The sequence below is a fragment of the Camarhynchus parvulus genome, chromosome 4 (genome assembly GCF_901933205.1).
Source record: "Camarhynchus parvulus chromosome 4, STF_HiC, whole genome shotgun sequence".
Lineage (NCBI taxonomy): Eukaryota > Metazoa > Chordata > Aves > Passeriformes > Thraupidae > Camarhynchus > Camarhynchus parvulus.
In genome coordinates, this window is record NC_044574.1 from 62232142 (window position 1) to 62253179 (window position 21038).

The 21038-nt window shown below is 45.3% G+C and overlaps 1 protein-coding gene across 1 annotated transcript in view; it reads right to left on the bottom strand.

Moving 5' to 3' along the window:
* The window catches only part of LOC115903440 (A disintegrin and metalloproteinase with thrombospondin motifs 3-like), a 56286-nt gene that overhangs the window by 28526 nt on the left and 6722 nt on the right, over nt 1-21038 (bottom strand). The window contains 1 exon segment of the mRNA XM_030947925.1: nt 8046-8202. Coding sequence (XP_030803785.1) covers nt 8046-8202 — 157 coding nt within the window.

Genomic DNA, 21038 nt, shown 5'->3' on the forward strand with positions numbered 1-21038 from the left:
ACCTAAGTGAAAAGTACATCACTGTTTGGGAGAGCAGCCTGCAGCCATCCCCAGTGATTGTGCTCAAGCTACATTTGGAGCTCCTAAGGAACATCCTCTGCAGCTTCTTCTCTTCCCCCAGGGTCCTCTTCTCCTGGGTTACACCTTCCACTAGCCCAGGTTGCTCCAAGCCCCATCCAGCCTGGCCTTGGACATCCCCAGGGATGGGGCAGCTCCAGCCTCTCTGGACAACCTGAGCCAGGGCCCCACTAGGGAGAATTCCCTCCCAGTGTCCCATCTCACCCTGCCCTCTGGCAGTGGGAAGCTGAACCATGCTGCACACTGCAGAAATCCCCAGACCCACAAACTTTCACTCTCTGCTTGCATGGACCTTCTCAAGCCTCAGGATACCACTCACAGCACTTGGACACAGTGCAGAAGAGCCTGGACAGGAGGGAACAGGGCATACACTGAACTGGTAAATGATTACAGCAGCAACTCTGCTGTAATAAATGAAGGAAAAGGAGGAAACACATCCAAACCCTTCAGGTCCAGAGGTTATTTTGATGCTCAAGGGCAACCACAGAACCATCACTTACTCTCCCACTGATCTGACTTCTGTAAATAATTAACAGAGTTACTACTACCTCTTACTTTAATACCTCAAACAGATTTATTGTCAAGGAGAGAAAAGCACAATTACTATTCCTCCTGGAAATGGTGACTTTATATTCTCTGGAGCTATTAGTGAGGAGAAGTGGAAAGGCAGAGCAGAGCTCTCCATTAAGAAAGCACAAAGCTCTTTGCATCACCTGTTACTGTTTCCAGCAGAGACTAAAAAAGCTCAGTTAACACTGTGTTTAACCCTGTTGCAGCTGAAAATTTATTTCAGGTATTATTAGGATTTTGCACAAGAGGATCTGTGCATTTGGAAGTTTTTATTCTAATCTGCACTAACCAGGTGGTGTGGATTTATTATTTGATGTCTCTAGGATTACAGAACACACTTATTTGAAAAATGGCTACAGGATAGTCATTTCACACAAAAAGAGAGTGCTTGCTAATCAAGTGTACACTTCCACACACACTCACAGCCCACCACTCCTGTCCTCCATGGAGGATGCCAGTGTCTGAACCCAGCCTTCTCCAAATATCTAGGTGCACTGCTGGGCATCCTGTGCAGAACTATGGGAGAAGAAGGGAAATCCCACCCTTTCTAGCCACCTGATAGACCCAGCCTGTTGCCAGGAACAAGGGGAAGGACAAACCTGTTCCCTGCAGGCATGTCACTGGCTGCTGGGCGGCAGCAGCCTGCTTGCTACCTGGGTGGAGAGGTAAAATGCCAAAGGAGACACAAGGCCATGCCTCCTGGGGCTAGGTCTCCTCAGACCTTTCCAGGGAATGCTTAGGAAAGGCCCTGCCAATAATGCTACAAAGGAAGACACAGCAATGAAATGCTTCCCTGGGCTACTCCTGGAGTACAAGCCAGCTAAGCTCTTCATCCCTGCCTGGGTTCTCCTCCCAAACCACATGGTATGTGGTGGAATCCAACACAGAGTTCCACACGTCAGCCTCTCCCCGGCACCACGCACGAGCAGTCAGCTTCGCTGAGACATCAGTTCGTCCTTTCCAACTCTAACTGCAGACTTGTGTGACTTTTAATAACCTCCAGAACCCTAATTATCTGGCTGATCCTGTCCCACGTTATTGGAATACTCTAAAGAATGATTAGGCAAGGTATTCTTGAAAAAACAAAACAAAACAACCCTGTTTTCTTAGCAAACAACAGCTGAGTCGTGCTGTTACTCTGCAGTGTTTTACTCTTGCATTTTGGAAAGATTTCTGCACTTGTGTAACCCAGAAATGGATCTGAAGAAATTCAGTCCACTGGGAGCAGTGTGAAGTACGAGGCTGCTGTTCTCATGTCAGTCATTCCACCCGTGCTCCTGCCAGCTCCAGCTGCCCAGCTCTGTGTCATCCCACACACCACAAACCAGATCAGTTCATTTAGCATCTGCACCATGCTTGGAAGGGGTAAAGGGAAGGGTGGTAGCAAGCTCTGGGACATCTTGGTGTAATACATGGGGCACAGCAAGAATTAGTCCACAGTAACCCCACATGGACCCCACCAAAGCAGGAGCATGGAATCCAAACTGCTCCTTCAAAACACACCAGATGCATTTTCCTTCTCTGTCATAAACCATGGATCTCATCTCACCCAGGTATTTTCAAAGATAGAAATTAATTAAATTGCCCTCAGCTTGGATTCTTAAGCTGTTTCTAGGATCTTCCTATAAATTTACTGAGCATCAAAACCATTAAAAACCAGGTGTCTCACAGTGGGGAAAAATGCAAAAACTGCAGAAAAATCAGGAGGAGAAAGTCCAGCAAGAGTCCTACAGCATGGAAATCACTTTTATGTTATGACACAAACCGCTCTGTTTTAGCTCATTTTCCCATCAAAAGCCTGCTGTAGAACACAGACTGATCAAACAAGGCTCTCTCCTCCCAGTGACAGAGTCTCTCAGTGCTCTCATTTCAGTCCTAAATTTGTAGGATGTGCATGTGAAACACATGAACAAGCCTCAGCCCCCACAAGCTGTGGGAGGATTAATTTCCTCCGGTTTCTGACCTCTAATTCACATAGACTCCCCCTGCTAAGGCAGCTCCTCTGACTCCCATTCCCATATTCTCAGAGGGTGCCATCCTGGTACATATATCCTGGTCCATAAAAAGCACTTTGAACCATCTCATGTGCACCTTTCTGATCAAACCCAGCAGTGGAGATGAGACACTCCACATCCAAGACAGGGACCTCAGTCCTACATGGGCAGCCCAAGGGTGATCCTCACCTTGGCATGTCTCTCTCCCAGGTTACCTTGAGAATGTCATCTATAAACCAAAGAGGCTCCTTCACACAGGACCAGCTGCTTACACATTATTTAAAACCCTCTCCTCTCTGTCAGCACCACTGTTTTTTGAAAGTCTTCTTCTTCCTATGCCATTTGGGGGCACAGGGAATTTTTGTTGGAAAATGGTACGAGCCTTGGAATGGCTGCAAGCTGAATGTACTGACCTGTCTCCATTTTTTTCAATTTTCCCTTCATACAGATTTTTCTGTGTGTTTTACTGCTCTGGCACTGGGTGCCTGCAGTTGGAATGAAGCCTTTATTCTTGGTTTTATTTAAAAATCATTTTCCTTTGTTATTGCCAAGAACAGAAGACGACTTAAGCAGATGGATGTTCCTGCTCTCATCATCAGGCACAACCTCCCCGACACAGACAGAGCACATTAGTCACTTCACAGCACCTTCTAATTCACTCCTGCTCAAGCTTTTCTTTCTTTAAAAAAAAAAAAAAAAAAAGGAAGCTTTTCCTCACTATAAAGTCTGTGTTTCCCTTTGCTTCCTATCCACCCATCACCAACACTTCTTTTCTTTTACACCACAATGGGCTCTTTCTGTTCTATTTGATTACCATTTCCTTAAGCAAAACTATATTCAGTGAAGAACTTCAAAGAATCCACTTCAGTTTCTCTCTTCAAGAGAAGAAGGCTGAATTAAAAGCAAAACTCCAGAAGTGCTGGACAAAGAACAGGATGTCCTTAGACAATGCAGATTATTGCCATCAATACAAGTTACTGGTGGCCCTTTCTTGGGGGACTACCAGATAGCAGGAGAGAAGACTTTTGGCCTCATATTAGGGAGAAATTGTTCCCTCTGAGGGTTGTGAGGCCCTGGCAGAGGCTGCCCAAAGAACCTGCCCCATCTCTGCAAGTGTTCAAGGCCAGGTTGGATGGGCCTTGAAGCAGGCTGGGATAGTGGAAGGTGACCCTGCCCATGGCAGGGGGTGGAGCAAGATGGTCCTTAAGGTCCCTTCTAACCCAGACCACGTTGGGGTGCAATGTTTATACAAGAATGTCTATACTGAACAGAGGATGTTACACAACACGCTGTAATGAGTCTACACAGAAATAATTTCCATCTTCCCCATTGTTCTGATACACAAACTTGTGTGGTGGGCTGTGCAGCATCAAAAATATCCTCCACCAGAACACAGGTCATGAGAAATTCTGCTGAGAAAGAGCTCAGACACCCTCCGGCACGACAGTGTCCCTGAGAACCACTAAAGTGCCTGGGGAAGTGCACAGGGAGGTCTCCCAAGCAGGCAATAGCCTTCCCACCCTTCTACCTTCTATTCCAGGGTTTCATTCCCAGGCAACCAGGAGCAATTCCCAAATCATTTCTTCCTCCTACATGTTTCCCACCTGGGACAAAGACACTCGACGCCAGCGCCATGGCAACCCCATCAGACACACAGGCACTTTGGTTCTTTGGGGAAAATGAAAATTCTGAAAGGAAGCTGGGAGATAAAGGCTCCTACTCCTTGTTTCCCACTGTTAGGAAGTAATTACAAAAATACTTTCATCTCAAGTGCTTGCTGGGTGAATAGGTTGTCATTTAAGAAATACTATGGTGTGAAGAGGAGGATGAAAGAGGAAAGCTCCGAGTACATTACCACGCTGCAGAACCGTTCAGCTCAGGGCTGGGTGTCATCATTCTACCACACAGAAGTGCACAGAAAAAATGATAAGTGAACAAACAGGAGGAAAGATAAATTCAATACTCAGTTATCAGCTTGAGCAGCATGTGATCCAAACCCTGCCTCATCATCCCACTGCTGTCAGTTTGAGCGTTCCCACTGACTCCATCGGACTTGGATCAGGCTTTTATGTTTCTGAAACATAGCTTGGGTTTTATTTTACTACACTACTGAGCCAAATTCAGTAGAACTCCTAGGTGCAAATTTGACTGTAAATTCTACAAGTTCTTTGCCTGTTTCTGCTGCATCTTGAGCGCTTTCAAGGAATAAGGTTAATGATCACACATTTCAGTGCTGCTTCTCAGCTTATTAACAGCAGCTTCCTTTCATCCTACCCAGAGTAGTATCATTGTTATGCTTCCAAAACCTTCCAAACTCAGGCTTGTCCTGAGAGCATTTCCTTCCACTCCTGAGTAAAAACCTGCTTTGGTGAGAAAATGGTAAGGATTTATTTAAATCATGTTTTAACATGACAGCCTCATACACAGCTCTGTTTCTTTCAGCCCTGTCTGCACAGCTCATTCACTCTCTGGCCCTCAGACCCTTCACCCCCAACATGGAGACTTGGCCTTTGCTCCTTTTTGCCCTTAAGGACAAAGGAAAATGATTTCTAAATAAAACCAAGTCTTACTTTGATTTAAGAAACATTACTGGGGAGTAACAAAAAATGAATGCTGACTACCTGCAGTACTCAACCCAACGAGAAGCACAGATGTTCAGTGTCTTTAGGATCAAGACTTAAGTGACTGGGGAAGTAGAGCTTACAAATGTCATCCCAGGACAACCTGACATGGAAAAGCTGGCAGGAGCCTGTCATGTGTATTTACACCCAGGGAGACCTCTAGACACTGTCCTGCTGTGGGATATGATTCCCAGACCAGGCGCTCATCCCAGATGCTTAAAAACAAACGTCCAGTGTCACATCCCACTGCATTTAAGTGTTTTTTCAATAGCTGGGATTTCCCATGGCAGGCCTTGCCTTCCTCCCCACAGAAGAGGAAGAGCTTCCTTTGTCCAGGGGAACTAACCTGAGCCCACCACTTCCAACCAGCAAATACCCTGTCCAATGGACACCACAGGGTCTAAGGAGGATTTGGGGTTAATGAAATTATTTTAGTATTTGGTGGTCAAGACGTACTGCTTCCCTGCACTGCCTTACCTAGCAGAAGGAAGATCATATTCCAAGGAATACAGTCAAACAAGATCCTTTGAATCAGCAAACAGATTACCCATGACATAGAAATAGTCAATCCCGCCAACCATCTGTCAAAATATGGAAAATTATCCACATTTCCCTGATACCACTGAGTGAGAGCAGAGGCATTTTCTAAGCACAGAAGATATAAAACTATCTACAATTGCCTGGTATCAAAACAAACCCCAAATATTCAGGTCCATTTATATGCAAGCGATCCTACTCACACCAAAATGACTGAAAACACAGAGGTATAAAAAGGCAATAACTAATGAAGGAATCCTGCCAGGGGCCTAAACTGGATGTGCACACACACAAACAAAAATTCCCCACAGGAATGGGGCAGGATTTCCAATCTGATTTCTTGAGTGTATCATGTAAGGTTTCTAAAGAAATCAGTCTCCACACAAAGCAAATTATGAAAACAATCCATGCAAATTGCCACTGTCATTCCCTAAAGAGCCTGTCCAGAGCCATGGATATCATCAACAGAAATCAGCACAGGGTGCTGCTCCAGGGTGGGAAGGCTGAACCCACACTATCCAGCAGCTTGAGGCATCCCAACATCTTCCCCAGAATCCCCCACATTTCTGGTTCCCACTTAAAGACAGCTCAGAGGAGCTTCATCAAAGGGACAGTCCTAAAGGAAACAGGGAAAGAGAAGTGGGTAGGTGTGCTGACTTCCATGAGAGCACCAGGTAGGAACCCATCCATGCTCCTCAGCCCTGTGATCACTGCTCAAGCCTTGCCCTCAGGATGGCAGCTTTTCAACTTCTAACTCCTACACTCATTCTGTCCAACTGTTTGAGCAATGTCCAACCAACCCCCAAATGCTGTAAATCCTGCAGGAATACCAGATGGCCTGTCAGACTGCAGGCTCCTTCCACATAGCTAGAGCTGGAAGCCTCCCTCCCAGAAAAGTGACTTGTAGGGAAAACATGACACAGCATGTCCCATGTCACTGCTGAGAAAGGCTGTCACACTGCTTCCAGTTCTGTGATGACTTCACTGACAGCAACAATTTTAAGTACTTTTGTATCTTAATGGCTGTTTTGTTGAGTCATGTGTCATTGAAAATGTGGACTCCTGTGTGTGCTGGCTGAGCTCACAAAGCGTGAGCGGGCCACACTCTGCATGGCTGCCTCCAGCCAAGCACAGTGGTGGAGGAGTGAGGACAGAGAAGAAAGAGGAATGTTTTCATGTGCAGCTCATACCAACCAGACAACTCAACCACTGCAAACATTTCCTCAGGTTCCACAGGCTTGGGCACCTTGCTTTAACCTTCAGGAATCTTCAGGTTGGAAAAGCCCTCCAAGACCAAGTTCAGCTGTTCCCCCAGCACTGCCAAAGTTACTACTAACCCACATCCCCAAGTGCCACATGACTTTTCAATCCTTCCAGGGATGGTGACTCCTCCACAGCCCTCAGCAGCCTGTGTCAAGGCTTGACAAGCCTTTCTATGAAGAAATATTTCCTAATATCCAATCCAAACCTGCCCTGGCGCAATGTGTGGCCACATCCTCTTGACCTGTCACTTTTCACCCGGGAGAAGAGACTGAATCCCACCTGGCTACAACCTCCATTCAGGGAGTTTTGACCTCCTTTCAGAGAAGGTCTCCCTGAACCTCCTCTTCTCCAGGCTAAACCTCCCCACAGATGCATGAGCTAAATTGGAATGGCCTTGCTGGGATACCAAAAGACAAGCACCTCTAGTTCTGTGCATTATAAATACTACTTCTTTTATTTCCCAAACCCTTTGCAGTTTCAACAACATGTGAACACAACATAAACACAGTGAGAATGTGAGAAGCTGAATGATACTGAAATAAAGTCAGAGCACTGATGGGTGCAGAGCTGCTCTTTCATCCTGAGCCCAGAGCCTCAAAACCCTCAACCTTCAATATGCAATGCCTTGGCTTATGAGGATTTGTGTAACATTAAAAACACACACAAGCAAATGGATTAAACTACACAATGATAATTATTCTCAGACACAGTAATTTTTCTCAGATGGACCAACCACATAATCTTCAAGGCAGAGGGGAATTCTTGGATGTGACAAAATATATCCAATCAACACAACTGCCTTCAGAGCACTTTCATAGCAACCAGCAGAAGAAGGAAAACAATAAAATTGGCACAATTTTGTGTTACTCAGAAAGAAACAGAACCCAAACTTTAAACAGGAGTTGTACAGCCTCCTCCAAAAGCTTCCATAGGTTGGAGTCACCTGGAATAGCCCTGCAAGCAGCCCCATGGGGTACTGTACCTCCTGTGTGCACATCAGGGAGTGCGTCGGGGGGATGCTGCGCTACTGCCGAGCGCCTGTACACCATGTGGATTCTTCCCTTCTCCTCCTCCATCTGCTTTCCTCTCTCCAAAGGCTCAATGAAGTACTCATCCTCATCAGTTCTGATCATTCCAGCCTGGTAAGGAAGAGAGAAAACATGTTCATATGCCATTTTAAAGCCTGAAGACCCAGGCTCTAAAACAAGTACCAAAGCATAAAATGCTTGCAATACGACTGTAACCCATACATTTCTTTCCCTCCCCCCCAAAAAATTAAATTCACCAACAAAAAGAACTTGAAGTTATCCAAATGAATGGAGAAGAAGGGGCAGAAGCAGGCTGTGCATTTCCAAGTAAATCCTCCCTGTAAACTGCAGTGCCAGCCCAGTGCTTCCTTCCCCCCAGCCAGAGAGATGGCCAGGGAGGTGCTCGGAGCACGTATTTTTCAAGGCTCCCTTGGAGAAAAGCTGTGGTGGATTTTCAAGAAAAAAGTATGTAGTGGAAATTTATTTTTTTCCCACAAAAGCACATTGATGGAGCAATCCAGGAAAGCAGTCTCCAATCTTGGAATGCTATTAATTTTACTACTTTTTTCTTCTAAATTAATGACATTCAAAATTTCCATCCACTGAAGGAGGCAGGTTGGAATCTGCGCTACTGCAGAATTCTCCAGAGCTGTCCTCAGGATTCTGTGAAAGAGGGAAGACAACAGGACCACCAAAATCCAAAAGCAGCCTTTGGGGCATAGTGGCTGGAATAAACCTGTCTGTTCCCAGCATCACCTCAGCCCTGAGGCTCAGGGAAGTGGATTGACCCCTTGGCTTTCCTACGAACTTGCTTCTCCCAGGGGAGAATCCAGAAGAAACCTGCCCTAGGTCCCATCTGCACCTACTTGGCTCCCCAGTATCTGCAGCTGTCTAAATGACTTCTGAGCATTAATTCCTTTCATTCCTGCAGTTCTTCCTGTCCCACTCAATCCAGAACAAATGGTGCAGAGTGAACAGAGGGAATTCTGTGGAGTGAGAGTGATGCAAGAGCAAGTGCTGCTGGAGTTCATAATAAAAGGTACATGGGAGCAAGGCCAAACCCAGTCTGGCCTAGGTAGCCCACCTAGGAGGGCTTCCCAGAGGACACCAAACCTTATATCCTTTACTGGACAGTCCATGGAAGAAGCAAAATCTGGAAAAGACTTTTTTTTTTCCTTCCAAAATGTAAAAGATGCAGACAAGCATAAGGGAATAAGAAACAATATAAAGCCTTGAGAAAATAACCTACAAGGGCAGGTTAAACTAAGGAATCACTTCCTGAGCCAAAATCAACAGTATTTAAGGGGGAACATGATTCCCTATAAATATGCATGGGGTGTTTGTAGGGAAAGAGGAAAGAGCCCTTCATTCAGAGAGCACAACGGGGAGCTGTGAAGTGTCCATTAATGGCCTTCAGTATTAAACATTATGGGTGGGATTTCCAAAAGTATTTTAGGAAGTCAAATGCCCCCTTTTCTAGCGGTTTGCAGTATGGGTGAGGCAGTGAATTCCCAGGCGAGCTTTGGAAAGGCCACCCTCAAAATGGCAGGAAGTTTGCTCAGCAGTCACACTGACGGACATTATCAAGGGTTTCTAAAACTGATCACCAGAGAGCAGGAAAGGCTTTGGGTCGTTAAACCCATCCTACCATCCCATGGCAAACACCACGAGGTCAGAGGATGCTCTCACCTTCTGCTCCCAGTCTCCATGCCAAACTCTGCTGGTATCTGCATTGGGAACACTTTGCAAAACACTGAATCTCTCAGAAAGAAGAAAATGTTATAAATTATGTTTTCAAACTGTCCTTAATGCCTTTGTACAGCAAAGAAAGAGTTTTTCAAACACTGATGTGACAGCCTGGGGAACTGAGGCGTTAATTAGCAGCTATTTCTCCTAAACCAGCTCTGATCAGTGGGAGAACAGATCTGTAAAGCTGCTTTAAGCAAACCAGCAACACAATATGGGAATTCAAGATGCACAGAGCTTCCCTGCATCTCTCCACATGAGAACCTTCATTTGTATTACAGACATCCTCTCTCTGTCCCAGGATCTGCATACCTCTCTGTCATACACAGCAATCTGGAAACACCACGTGCTGGGTCTTCACTGGGAAGAGCTGAAATGAAACTTAATGTGATGTTAAGTTTCAATTTTTTAGGCTTATATCTCCAAGGGGAAATATAAGCTTAAAAAATTGAAACTTAATATTATGTTCAAGGCTCTACATTCATCTCCAAACACAGCAGGCTGTCAATAAGTGGAAGCAGATTAATAAGCAGGTTGGAGCTTGCTCAGCAGCAGGAGGCTACATGAAATGGTCATCCTTAGTAAGAAACAAGCAAGAAAAATATCAGGAATGAACACAGGGATCTAAGGATGCCAAAATCCCCTTCCCCTCCAGAAGGTGGTTCCAACTTCGACCCCTTCAGTCATGCACAGGTGCAAATATGGACTGCGCTGTTGGACTCTACCTCGAAGGGAAGCATGAGAAGATCACAGCTCTCAGCAGAGGGAAGCAGGCTTGTGTCAAAGAGCCAGGCAGTTACTGTCCAATCCAAGGACACTGAAAAATTCAGTGGGAAAAGGGAGAACTACCTGTGTCCTGTTTTATGGGAGAGACTGTGCTCAGGAGGATGAACCTGCTTGCTTCAAAGAACAAGATCAAGTCCAACACCTGCACCAACACAGGGAAACAGACAGGATCTGTACACCAAGAATTTCAAAGTCTGGAGGTTTCTCCAAATGTTTTCTCTTCCCCCTTCCATTCTTCAAAACAAGGGCAGCAGAAGCCTTTATTTGACCAAGAGAGGCTGAGTATCCTTTACTCTCGTGATGACCAACAGAGGTTTGGTTTATCCAATAAAGAGGGAGTCTGCCGTGGTCTGGTTTCAGCTTCCACTTGCATCTCCTCCAAGCATCCAAAATGGACTCCCCTTCTTTCCCACACAGAATCATGGAATTATGGACTGGTTTGGGTTAGCAGGGACCTTAAAGACCAACTTGTTCTACCCCCTGCCATGGGCAGGGACACTTTCCACTAGACCAGGTGGCTCCAAGCTCCGTCCAGCCTGACCTCAAACACTTCCAGGGATCCAGGGGCAGCCACAGCTTCTGTGGGCAGCCTGTGCCAGGGCCTCACACTCTCACAGGGAAAATTCTCTTCCTAATACCCAATCCAAACTTTTCGTCCTTCAGCTTAAGGCCACTGAAAATCAATTTCCATTCTATGGAAACTAAATGAATCAACCACTCCATATGCCTTAAAAATTAAGTGCAGAAATACATATCTGGAATATATATGGAAAGTGAGAACTACCCCAAGTATCAGAATCAGGATACCTGGATTAATTCTCACTTTGGGCCACACATGGATCAATCAGCTTGCAGCAAAATCTCTTACAAGGCTCTCCACATGTGGGAAGTTCAGTTCAGGAGGTTTCTTGTGCCATCCCGCACTGTTTCAGCCAGTATCATCCTTGATTTCTCCATCCCCCAATGCTTGGACTGCAGCAAAGGACTCAGCAGTCAAACCAACCCAGAAAGCACTTTTTTCTCACCATTCTATTGATGGAACTGGAAAACATTGCCAGGGCTCTCCCCCCACTCCTCATCCCTCTTTTTTTCCCCGCTGGACAATCACAGGTGCCTGACAGCTCTATCCTGCCCCTACCTGAATAGAAGCCCTATTGAAAGGCACCAAGAGCTCTGTGTTCCCGCAGTTTAATATCCCAGCCCCGGCCCAGCAGACACTGCCTCCTGCCAAGACAAACACCTGGGACCTGCAAGGGGAGGGGGCAGCTTCTGGAGGCAGCCCTCCAGTCTCAACTTCTTCAGGAGTGGATAGAGACATGCTTTTATAAAAGAGGTGCTGCCTGGTCTGAAAACAGCGATTCAGCCCCAAAACACTGCTACCTTTCACCTCTCTGTTGGCTTAAGATGGGTTCAGTTGGGTGACTGTGCAAAACCTGCGTCACACCTACCTGCTGCTCCACTTTCCACCCAAAGGCAAAAAGCTTTTGGAGTTGCACCCAACACTGCTTGATTTATTGGAAGAAAAATAAAAGCAAAGAAGTATGCTTTGCCTGCAGCACACTTCCCCCTGCCAGCCTCCCCCAAAACTGAGCCACAGTGGGTGGACACTGATTCTACGTTTGTGTAGCTCCAGGGTTACCCCTTCAGTTCCTTGGGTGGATATTATTTCCCATGCTGCATGGGTTCCACATTTTGGCAAGAATCAACTGATTCTCTGGGTTTCTTTCCAAAAATCCTCTAGAAGCTTCTCAACTTGTTGAGTTTGCCCATGATGCCACTCTTCAGTTTATGCCAGTGCCTCACCATCCTCACAGGAAGGATTCCTTCCCAATACCCCATTTAACCTGGCCTCTGCCAGCTGAAGGCCATCCCCCTTGCCCTGTCACCCCAGGCCCTTGTCCCAAGTCCCACCGTGCTCACCCAGTCCAGCAGGTCCCTGTGGCAGGGAAGGGAAAAGGCATCCAAATGGACATAACTTCCCTCCTTCCACATCTTCTGCATGCTAAAGTATTTATGGCCTCGACATACTTGGCATATGAAAAAACACCACACATTGGAGGAATGCTGGAAAAAAGTAATATTGCAGCACTGTGTACATCTTGGAGAAACAGATGTTGCTGATCCAGCTGCTGGGTGCCTACAGAGGAGGTTTGCAGATGGAATTCCTCCTCCTCCTCCATGGATGGGCCTCCAGTCTCCAAGGAGGTGTCTGGCTTTGGGAAAACACCACGGTTTTGGGGTAAAACATCCCCATTTACTAACCCTCCAGCTCCAGCACCCTTGGAGTGCTTCCCAGAGGAGTAAGCAGAAATTCCACAGCTCATTTTCCATCTCTGGAAGATCAGTGTGATACAAAATCCATGCTCTAGGCCATGTTTTATCCTGGTCATGCATCTCAGAATTAAAGCAAGAGCTCCTGTATCATTTTAGGCTCCATCCTTGAAGGGTGTTGAACACAGGCAGCACAGGGACTTGACAACTAAATTATTAACCCAGCACCAGTTGGTGACCAATCATTAATACCAGATTTTTAAATTAAAAAAAAAATCTTTTGCCAAGAGAATTGTTATTTGTTCAGACGATTCAGAAACAGATGAAAAGGTAGGAATGTTTAATATCCTCTTCCAAACCATGGGCGATACTAAGAAGGCTATTAGACAAGCTCCTACTTAAATACTGGAAATCATCTGCCCACAGGAATTGAAGTCTCTCAACATACTAACTGATACCACTTTAAGGACCAAAAGGCAGGTGGAAGAGCCATCAAATTAACCAAATTCCTGTTGAATTTGCACAGAAGAAAAGAAAAGGTCAGCATTTACTGGGTCACTGCACTGGACTGGAATTAAGTTTTTTTGTCTCCTCTATAAACATCCATAAGAAAATTCCTTTATGCTGAAATTTCTCATGCTTGGTTTTGATCCAAATTCTGGGTTTTCTGTTTCCCCCTTTCAGAAAATCTAAGAAAACTCAATGGAAACCCTTAAGAGTTATACGAAAGCACAGAGAAAAAAACCAACTTGAGATTTTATGTGGAAAAATATGTCTCTCTTTTTTCTTCTTGGAAAACCTACTGGGATTCATTTTAACAGCAAACTGCCACACAGAGCTGGCAGGCCAAAGGCTTTGTCCTTAAAGAAGGAACTGTGGGTTTAAAATATCAGCTATACAAGAGGGAAAAGTATGCATGGAACATGCTCAGAGCAGTCAGGCACATCCCCGGTCCCAGCAAATCTCTGTAGAAATATTTACTGAGCACAAGTTTTGTCTTTGTGTCAGCTACAGCAGGTCTTTGCTGGGAGCTATTTCATGGAGAAATGGTACAGGAGACAGCAGAGGTTGCCAGTTCTGCAGTAAACCTGGTGTTTTCCCAGATCCAGAAGTCATGGGATGCCACCAGTCATAGATTCCTCTAAAATGTGGAAAGGAAAACAAAAAGTGAGGACATCTTATCGACTTCAGAGAAGGGGAAATGAGACCTTCAAGTGCTGAATACTCCAAAAGTATAAAGCGAATAAATAATGCCAAAATGTGAAGATCCCATGATGTGGATGTCAGCAACACCATTTCTACTGTGGCACACAAAATAAATACTGATTTATCTGCTGCCTGTACACAACAGTCAAGAGTGATGCTGCAGCATCATCACCCTTCCAAGGCAACAGAAACCTCAGCCCAAACTATGCATGAGAGGAATCATCTCCTCAGAGAGAAGTCAGAGGAGCACAGAAAACTGATGCAGCCTTCTCTGAATGGAAATACTCTGGAGATCAAAATCTAGGAAGCACCAAAGCTAGTAATACTCCCATCAAACTCATAGTTTTAGACTGGTTCTACATCCTTGCACAAATGAAAAAAAACCCCAAACTATGGTAAAATCTCTCAAAGGAAAAGGAGAAGTAGTTTTACACCTTTGGTCACGTATAAACCAAGAAAGTCAAATGACAAAGGGATTTTTATGAGGTAGGGAAGCTGATTTAGTGTTGCATGGTTGTAATTTACTGAAGTTCTCAGCCAAGTAGCAGAAGCACTCAATGAAAACTAAGTATCTATTAAAATAGAAGTGAAAGCAAAGATTGTTTTAATGGGAACAATAGTGCTGCACTTCATCCATCATTTCAAGAAGCTCCTGCTGAAACACAGGGGCCAGAGATGGAACCAAGTGACTTTTCTTTCCATGACTCTTTCAAAGCCTGGATGGGAGCAAAATGTTCAGAGTTGCAGCATGACCCTGAGAGAAAACTAAGCACAGGAAAGAGCACAGCAACTCTTTTTCCTCAATGACCTGGCACAGTATTTTCTCTCCAGTCCTGCTTACTGCCCCTTTGCAAACATCAGACCATGTGCCTTGCAGGCTAAATTGCAGATCCAAGTACATCCAACACTGGATAAACATGGACCATCAAAAAGCCATTGCTGAATATGGCTCCTGTACCACCACCCTACCAAATGCAGTCACAAATTCAGCACCACCACCACCAAATTCACTCCACCATCAGTGAGAACTTGCAGAGAGGCTATAAGGATTGAATGTTGATAACCCTGGCTATTTCAGTAGATGTTCACTTTCTTTTCCTGGGACACACACTTTGCCACGGGTGACATGTGGAGGCAGGACATGAGGAATGAGAGCCCAATTCATGCACTCTGGGTGTCTTATTGAGGGTCCACACAGGTTATACAATCTGGGATTTATTACTGAAACCATAAAAAAGGGCTGTACTTAGTCATTTTAATAAACTTCTGCTATTTTTTAAACTGTCAGCTGTGAGCCTCCAGGAATGAAAACATTTAAGAAGCATCTGCTGTTTTGGAAACAAAGAGGGAAAAATCCAGAAAGGAAATTCTTTGCCCAAGTGCCCTAAAAGCAGTGTTTTGTGAACATGCATCACCAGGACTACAAGGTGTGATTAAATAACAGCTACAAAAGACATACCCAGAACAGCACCCAATCACCAGCCCTTTGTCCCAGACCATTTTTAACCACACACTGATCTGTAACAGCAGTTTCAGCCCCTAAATATATTGCTTAAAAGGGAGGGATTACATGTAAACCTGTGCTTTGCTGTACAGAACGATGTTTCAACATCAGAAATAAACTATAAATAAAAGTCTGAAGTTGTGGCAACCAAAGTGGAGATTTTTATGGAAAGTCTCCAGGCAGACTCTCTCCAGCTGCCTGTTCCTAAATCCTTTCCTAGAGGATGCTCTCCTCACCTGGCCTCACCCACACTAGACTGTCAAGTTTCTCAGTTTACTTTCAAATATTGTCTCCAATCTAAAGATAGGAAAAAAGAGACTAATAACAACCCAAGACTCCTGAGCACCATATTTTCTACTCATGGCTATGTGCCACGTGCACATTTTGCCCAGCCTGAGGTGGTTGTTACATCCACAGTTCAGATGTTCTGAGCTATTCCTGCTGGTTGCTCCAGAGGCCCCACAGGGAGCTCCGTGTTTTCTAGAAGGCACCTTAGGTGACATCACAGGTCACTCAGATGCCAGCCTGGACTCACTGCATCTCTCCTCAGCTTGGAGGGTGAGGAATTCTGCAGAATGGTCAGAACACATGGGATTGATTTCCCTTTCATCTTTACTTTCAATTATCTGATAACCTGCTGCCACCTGCTCCTCAACAGAGGATAGGGACAAACAGCACAAGTTTAATTTCAGTTACCAAAAAGAGCCTATAAACACTTCCTATGAGCTGAAAAGAGCTAAACTACCTCCACCTTTTTGGACAGATACAGCTCAAAGTTGCATTTATAGTGCCCAAAGCCTCATTTCCCATGTCCAGAGCTCCATTTCCATCATCCAATCAATCCTTAGGGTCCAAGACACATCTTGAGTGTCTAATCCCTCATACATAGGATCCAAATTACACTTAGACCTAAGAAACTCATTTTTGGGTAATGAAGCCTCATTTCTGGAGTTCAAAACTTTGTCTCTAGGATTAAAAACATCACTTTTGGGGTTTAAACCCTCACAAGTTCCAAACATCCCTTCTGAGGTATAAAGGCTCATTTTAAGGGGGCAAAGCATAATATTTAAGGCCCAAAGTCTGTCTTGGAAGGTAAGTAGGAGCAAGAGGAGGATACACAAGGGCTTGGAAATGAGGCAAAGCTGTCATTAGACCAGATCTGGCTGTGTTAGAAAAATTTATAAAAACAAACAAGAACAAATAAATGGAGCTGGAGCAACCATCTGCATAAACTTTGCCTATGAAGTAGGGGTGAAGTACTCATTTGCTTTGAGTGATAAATTTCAGGGAGAAGCAAACCAGACCTATGAAAGATTTTCTAGTTTAACATCTTCCACGATACTGACACTTGACTTCGGTGCCCATCGCCTCCCTTCTCCATCAATGCTCCTCCCCTCTGGGTTTTACTCCAGCAGCCCCCAGTCCCAAATGAGGGAATGCATTTTCCCAAGTTTCTGGAGTTCCTGAGCTTTGAGAAATCCTCTTTCCTGTGGATTCCTAGGGCTGTGGGAAGTGCTGCATGGCAGAGAGGTGACAGGGATGGAGTCCAGCTGCAGTCCATCAGGCCCAGCTCATCATGCAGCCAAGCACAGTGAGCACCCGTGCTGAGAGCAGGCACAGCAGGTCACAGGAGTTCATGGCAGCAGGTAATTACTGTGGGAAGAGCACAGTAGGGCAGGGGAGCAGGAATATGGGAGCGTTAAATCAGCCTAAGGCCCCACTGCCATCTGCCAGAGCGGCACATGGCCAGAGCAGCTTCATCTCCAGGGTCTGTCCTGCCTTCCTTCTCCAGGGTCTGTCCTGCCTTCCTTCCCCTTGGGGTTTGTCCTGCCTTCCTTCTCCTTGGGGTGTGTCCTGCCTTCCTTCTACAGGGTCTGTCCTGCCTTCCTTCTCCCCAGGGTTTGTTTTGCTGTCCTTGTGCTTTGCCCTCCCACAAAGTCCTGGATGACCAGATGTCCCCTTGACCACAGTTCTCAGCTTGGACTGGAAGAAACCTTCAGGCCTGAGGGGACAGTCCCAGTTCAGTCCCAATCCCAAACTCAGCAGGAGTTTCTGATGTTTCTGAGTTTCTACAACCAGATGCTCTGCAGCAATTCAAGCGTTTGTCTTCAAAATGCTATTCCAATACACTGGGCTCAAACACCATCGGCTCCTAGAAAGATGTTTCCCCATTTAGGAGCTCTGTCTTGCCAGCTTGGGGGAAGTCATGCTGAAATAGTACCTTACAACCAATACAGGCACAAGAAATAAGCCTTAATAACTCAGTCCTGATGAAACAATGGTAATAAAAAAGGATTTGAAACAAATCAAAATGCCCTGAAACTCCTTGGATCCCATAAGCCTCAAATCCTACAGATTTTTAAAGCTTTTCCTGAACCAAGTTTAGAGCCTGTGCAATTATCTCCAGTCTGAGATACTCCAGCCTGTATTTCCAAAAGATTTGCCAAAGGAAAGTAGCTGTGAACATGCACAGACGTGTTTCTTCACGTCTCCATATCCTTGGAAAAAGGCATGGCAATAAGCAAGTGAGGAATAATCTGTCACAAATGACAGATCTAAGCACGTTTGGGTATTTTTTTACATTCTTGATGGTTGGTCTGTCTTCCAGGATTTCCCTGCTTTGGCAGCTGAACGCTACAAGGCAGGCAGATTCCTGAGCATCTTCCACTTGCAAACAGCTGTACTTCCAACAACCACATGCTGCCCTGGGCTTGAAGGCCATGGAATTTCAACAAACAAAAATACTCCAAATCACTTCCAACAAACAAAAAAGAAGTCCCATTTTACTTGGCATCTGAAGTCAAAGATTAAAGGCTCATTGTCCTGGGCCTGGCCCTTTCTTTTGAAACAAGCAAGGTTTCTGGGAGAAAGAGAAACCAGCCCTGCCCCTTGGGATGGCACGGATGCGAGCACAAACCAGATCCCAGCTCCAACACAGAGACACACATCTACAGGAACACAGTCCAGAGTGGAAGCACAAGCTAAAGGCATCACACACCAACACCTGCTCAGAGTTTGTCACAAAGGCAGGAAGCTAACTGAGAAACTGAGGTGGTTTTCTATACATTAACAGGTTGAAAGTGTTTTAAGACACTCTTTCTAAATGTTAGGCTTGCTGATTTCTCTGTGTTTACAACCTAAACCATTGGTAGTGTTTTGTTGAGGCTGGCACCTTCCACCTCGCAAGGATTCTGACAATAAATACTGCTAGTTTGACCAAACAACAGCAGAAATAAGCACCAGCATTCTGACACACAGTGAAGGAGACAAGAGGCACCTCCTCTGTGACTGATGAAGGCTTCTTCTGCCATGACAAGTGCAGGCACATGCATGTGGGATTTTTAAATAAACAGGGTCATTTCCAAGGGAGATTAAGCAGATGTGAAAATAGGAATTTGCAGAACTGATGGCAGACAGACAACTTCCATTGCAAAAGTAGATATGCAAACTATTTCAAAACAAAAGCGTTCAAGTATTTGGGGGTTTAAATGTAAGTTTAGATTCAGGAAGAGACTGCTGGCAACATCTCACTTTGCTAGTGCAAATGCTGATTATTCCACATATTTACTATCAAACAATCAAAATTTAGCACCAAATGTTTTTTTTCTTACGATATCCAACCTCTTCTACAAGTTATACACTGTGCAAAAACTGCCACCCCGGTGCTTCCCTCCACTTTCTCTCCACAACTTCAGAACCTAGCTGGCTGCTCTGGAGAGTGTCTAAATTCCTTTGAAGTCAAAAACAAATCCCTCCAGCACACACATGCCCCTAGAATTTCTCACTCTTGTTCCAGTTTCTGTTAAGCCATATTATCTCGCTCCTCACATCTTTAGGATACACTGAGGATCAAATACTCTGGCTGGGTTGAGAGACACATAGTACAGCAACAGAGAAACCAGAGACAGTAATTGCAAGTTCCTTTCGCTACCCTGGGAGATGCTGGGAGGAAAAAACCATAAAATAACTCATCAGGATTATTTATTTCTTTCACACTCACATGATTAGAGCTCCAAGAGGTGTTAAAACAGTGAAGGTTGGAATAAACAGAGAGACAAGAGTGACCCAGGAGTATTTACCCACACTCCTCAAAGAAAAAGGCCATGTTCTCCTGCTCCAGTCACCCAAACCATGGGAAGCACATGGGATGTTATGAGAAAAGAGGGACACATTCCAGTAGATCACGTTGCACCAGGCCCCATCTAACCTGGCCTTGAACATTTCCAGGGATGGGGCAGCCACAGCTTCCTTAGGCAACGTGTGCCAGCACCTCACCATCTTCAGCGAAGATTTTCATCCCAATATGCCATCCAACCCTGTCCTCTGTCCCTGTGAAGCCACTCCCCCTCCAGGAGTCCCCCTCTGGTTTCCTTTACCTGAAAACACACCACAAGCAGCTTGCCAGCCCCACAGCAATCTGTGCCGGAGCTACACTCCCTAATCTCATTCCATTTAATCCAATTGCTTGTCTTCACAACACAACAGCTTCACTCAGGCTTACTGCCAACACCCAGCTGCCAGGGTCTCATCCATCAGAGCCATTCCATTGGAAGCTCCATTTAGCCAGCCAGGGGTCTGCTTGGCCTTTGTAAACACCGGCAATAGATCTTCCTCAAACCCCCCAAAAAAACCCCAAAACACACCAAACAAACATTAGTAATCACCTCTGATGCAAACACTACCAGTATTTCCTTTCCCTAAGCAAGGGAATTCAAGGAGTTTTGGTCTGAATGGGGTTCTGAGCCACCTCTGCAGTTGCTCCTCAGTGACTGCCGCCACTGCTGAGGTGGGAGCTTTCCTAGCCAGGACTTATCTCCAAATGGAATCAAATCATGACCACGTGGCAGCTATAGGAAGTGGGAAAGCCACTTCCAAGAAAGGATGCTTGTTGCAGACTTATTCACATGGTTCCTGTCCCAAACAGCAGGAGGGTAACCACGACATCTATCTCCCTGGATGTGGCAGGCATGTTCCACCAGTGACCGAGCACAAGGTGGGTATTGTTGGCTTTCAGTGCTGCCTGAGCAAACCAAGGAATGGTGTGTGGGCTCCAAACATGCCCAGCCTTTCATTCTGGGATTTGGGCATCTGCTCAGCCACAGGGAAACCTGCATGTTCGCAGACAGATCTAAAACAAACCTGCTACCCCTTGCTCAACTCTCATATGACACCTCCTGATGAAACAAAACTGCAGCTAGGAGAACAAAAAGCATGCTCACTTTATAAAGGAACCATTTAAAACTTAATGCTGCTATTCTTGGATAACAGGGCAGCCCATCATTTCGGTACCTGAGAAGCAAAGAGGAATGATTTGGACACCAAATTCTAAACTCAGTTAAAAAAAGGTCACCTTATAAGTCTGAAAATGTCTTATTATTCCTCTTCCTGTTTGTAACACCTTATGCAAATAAAAAAAGAAACCCAACAACATGTA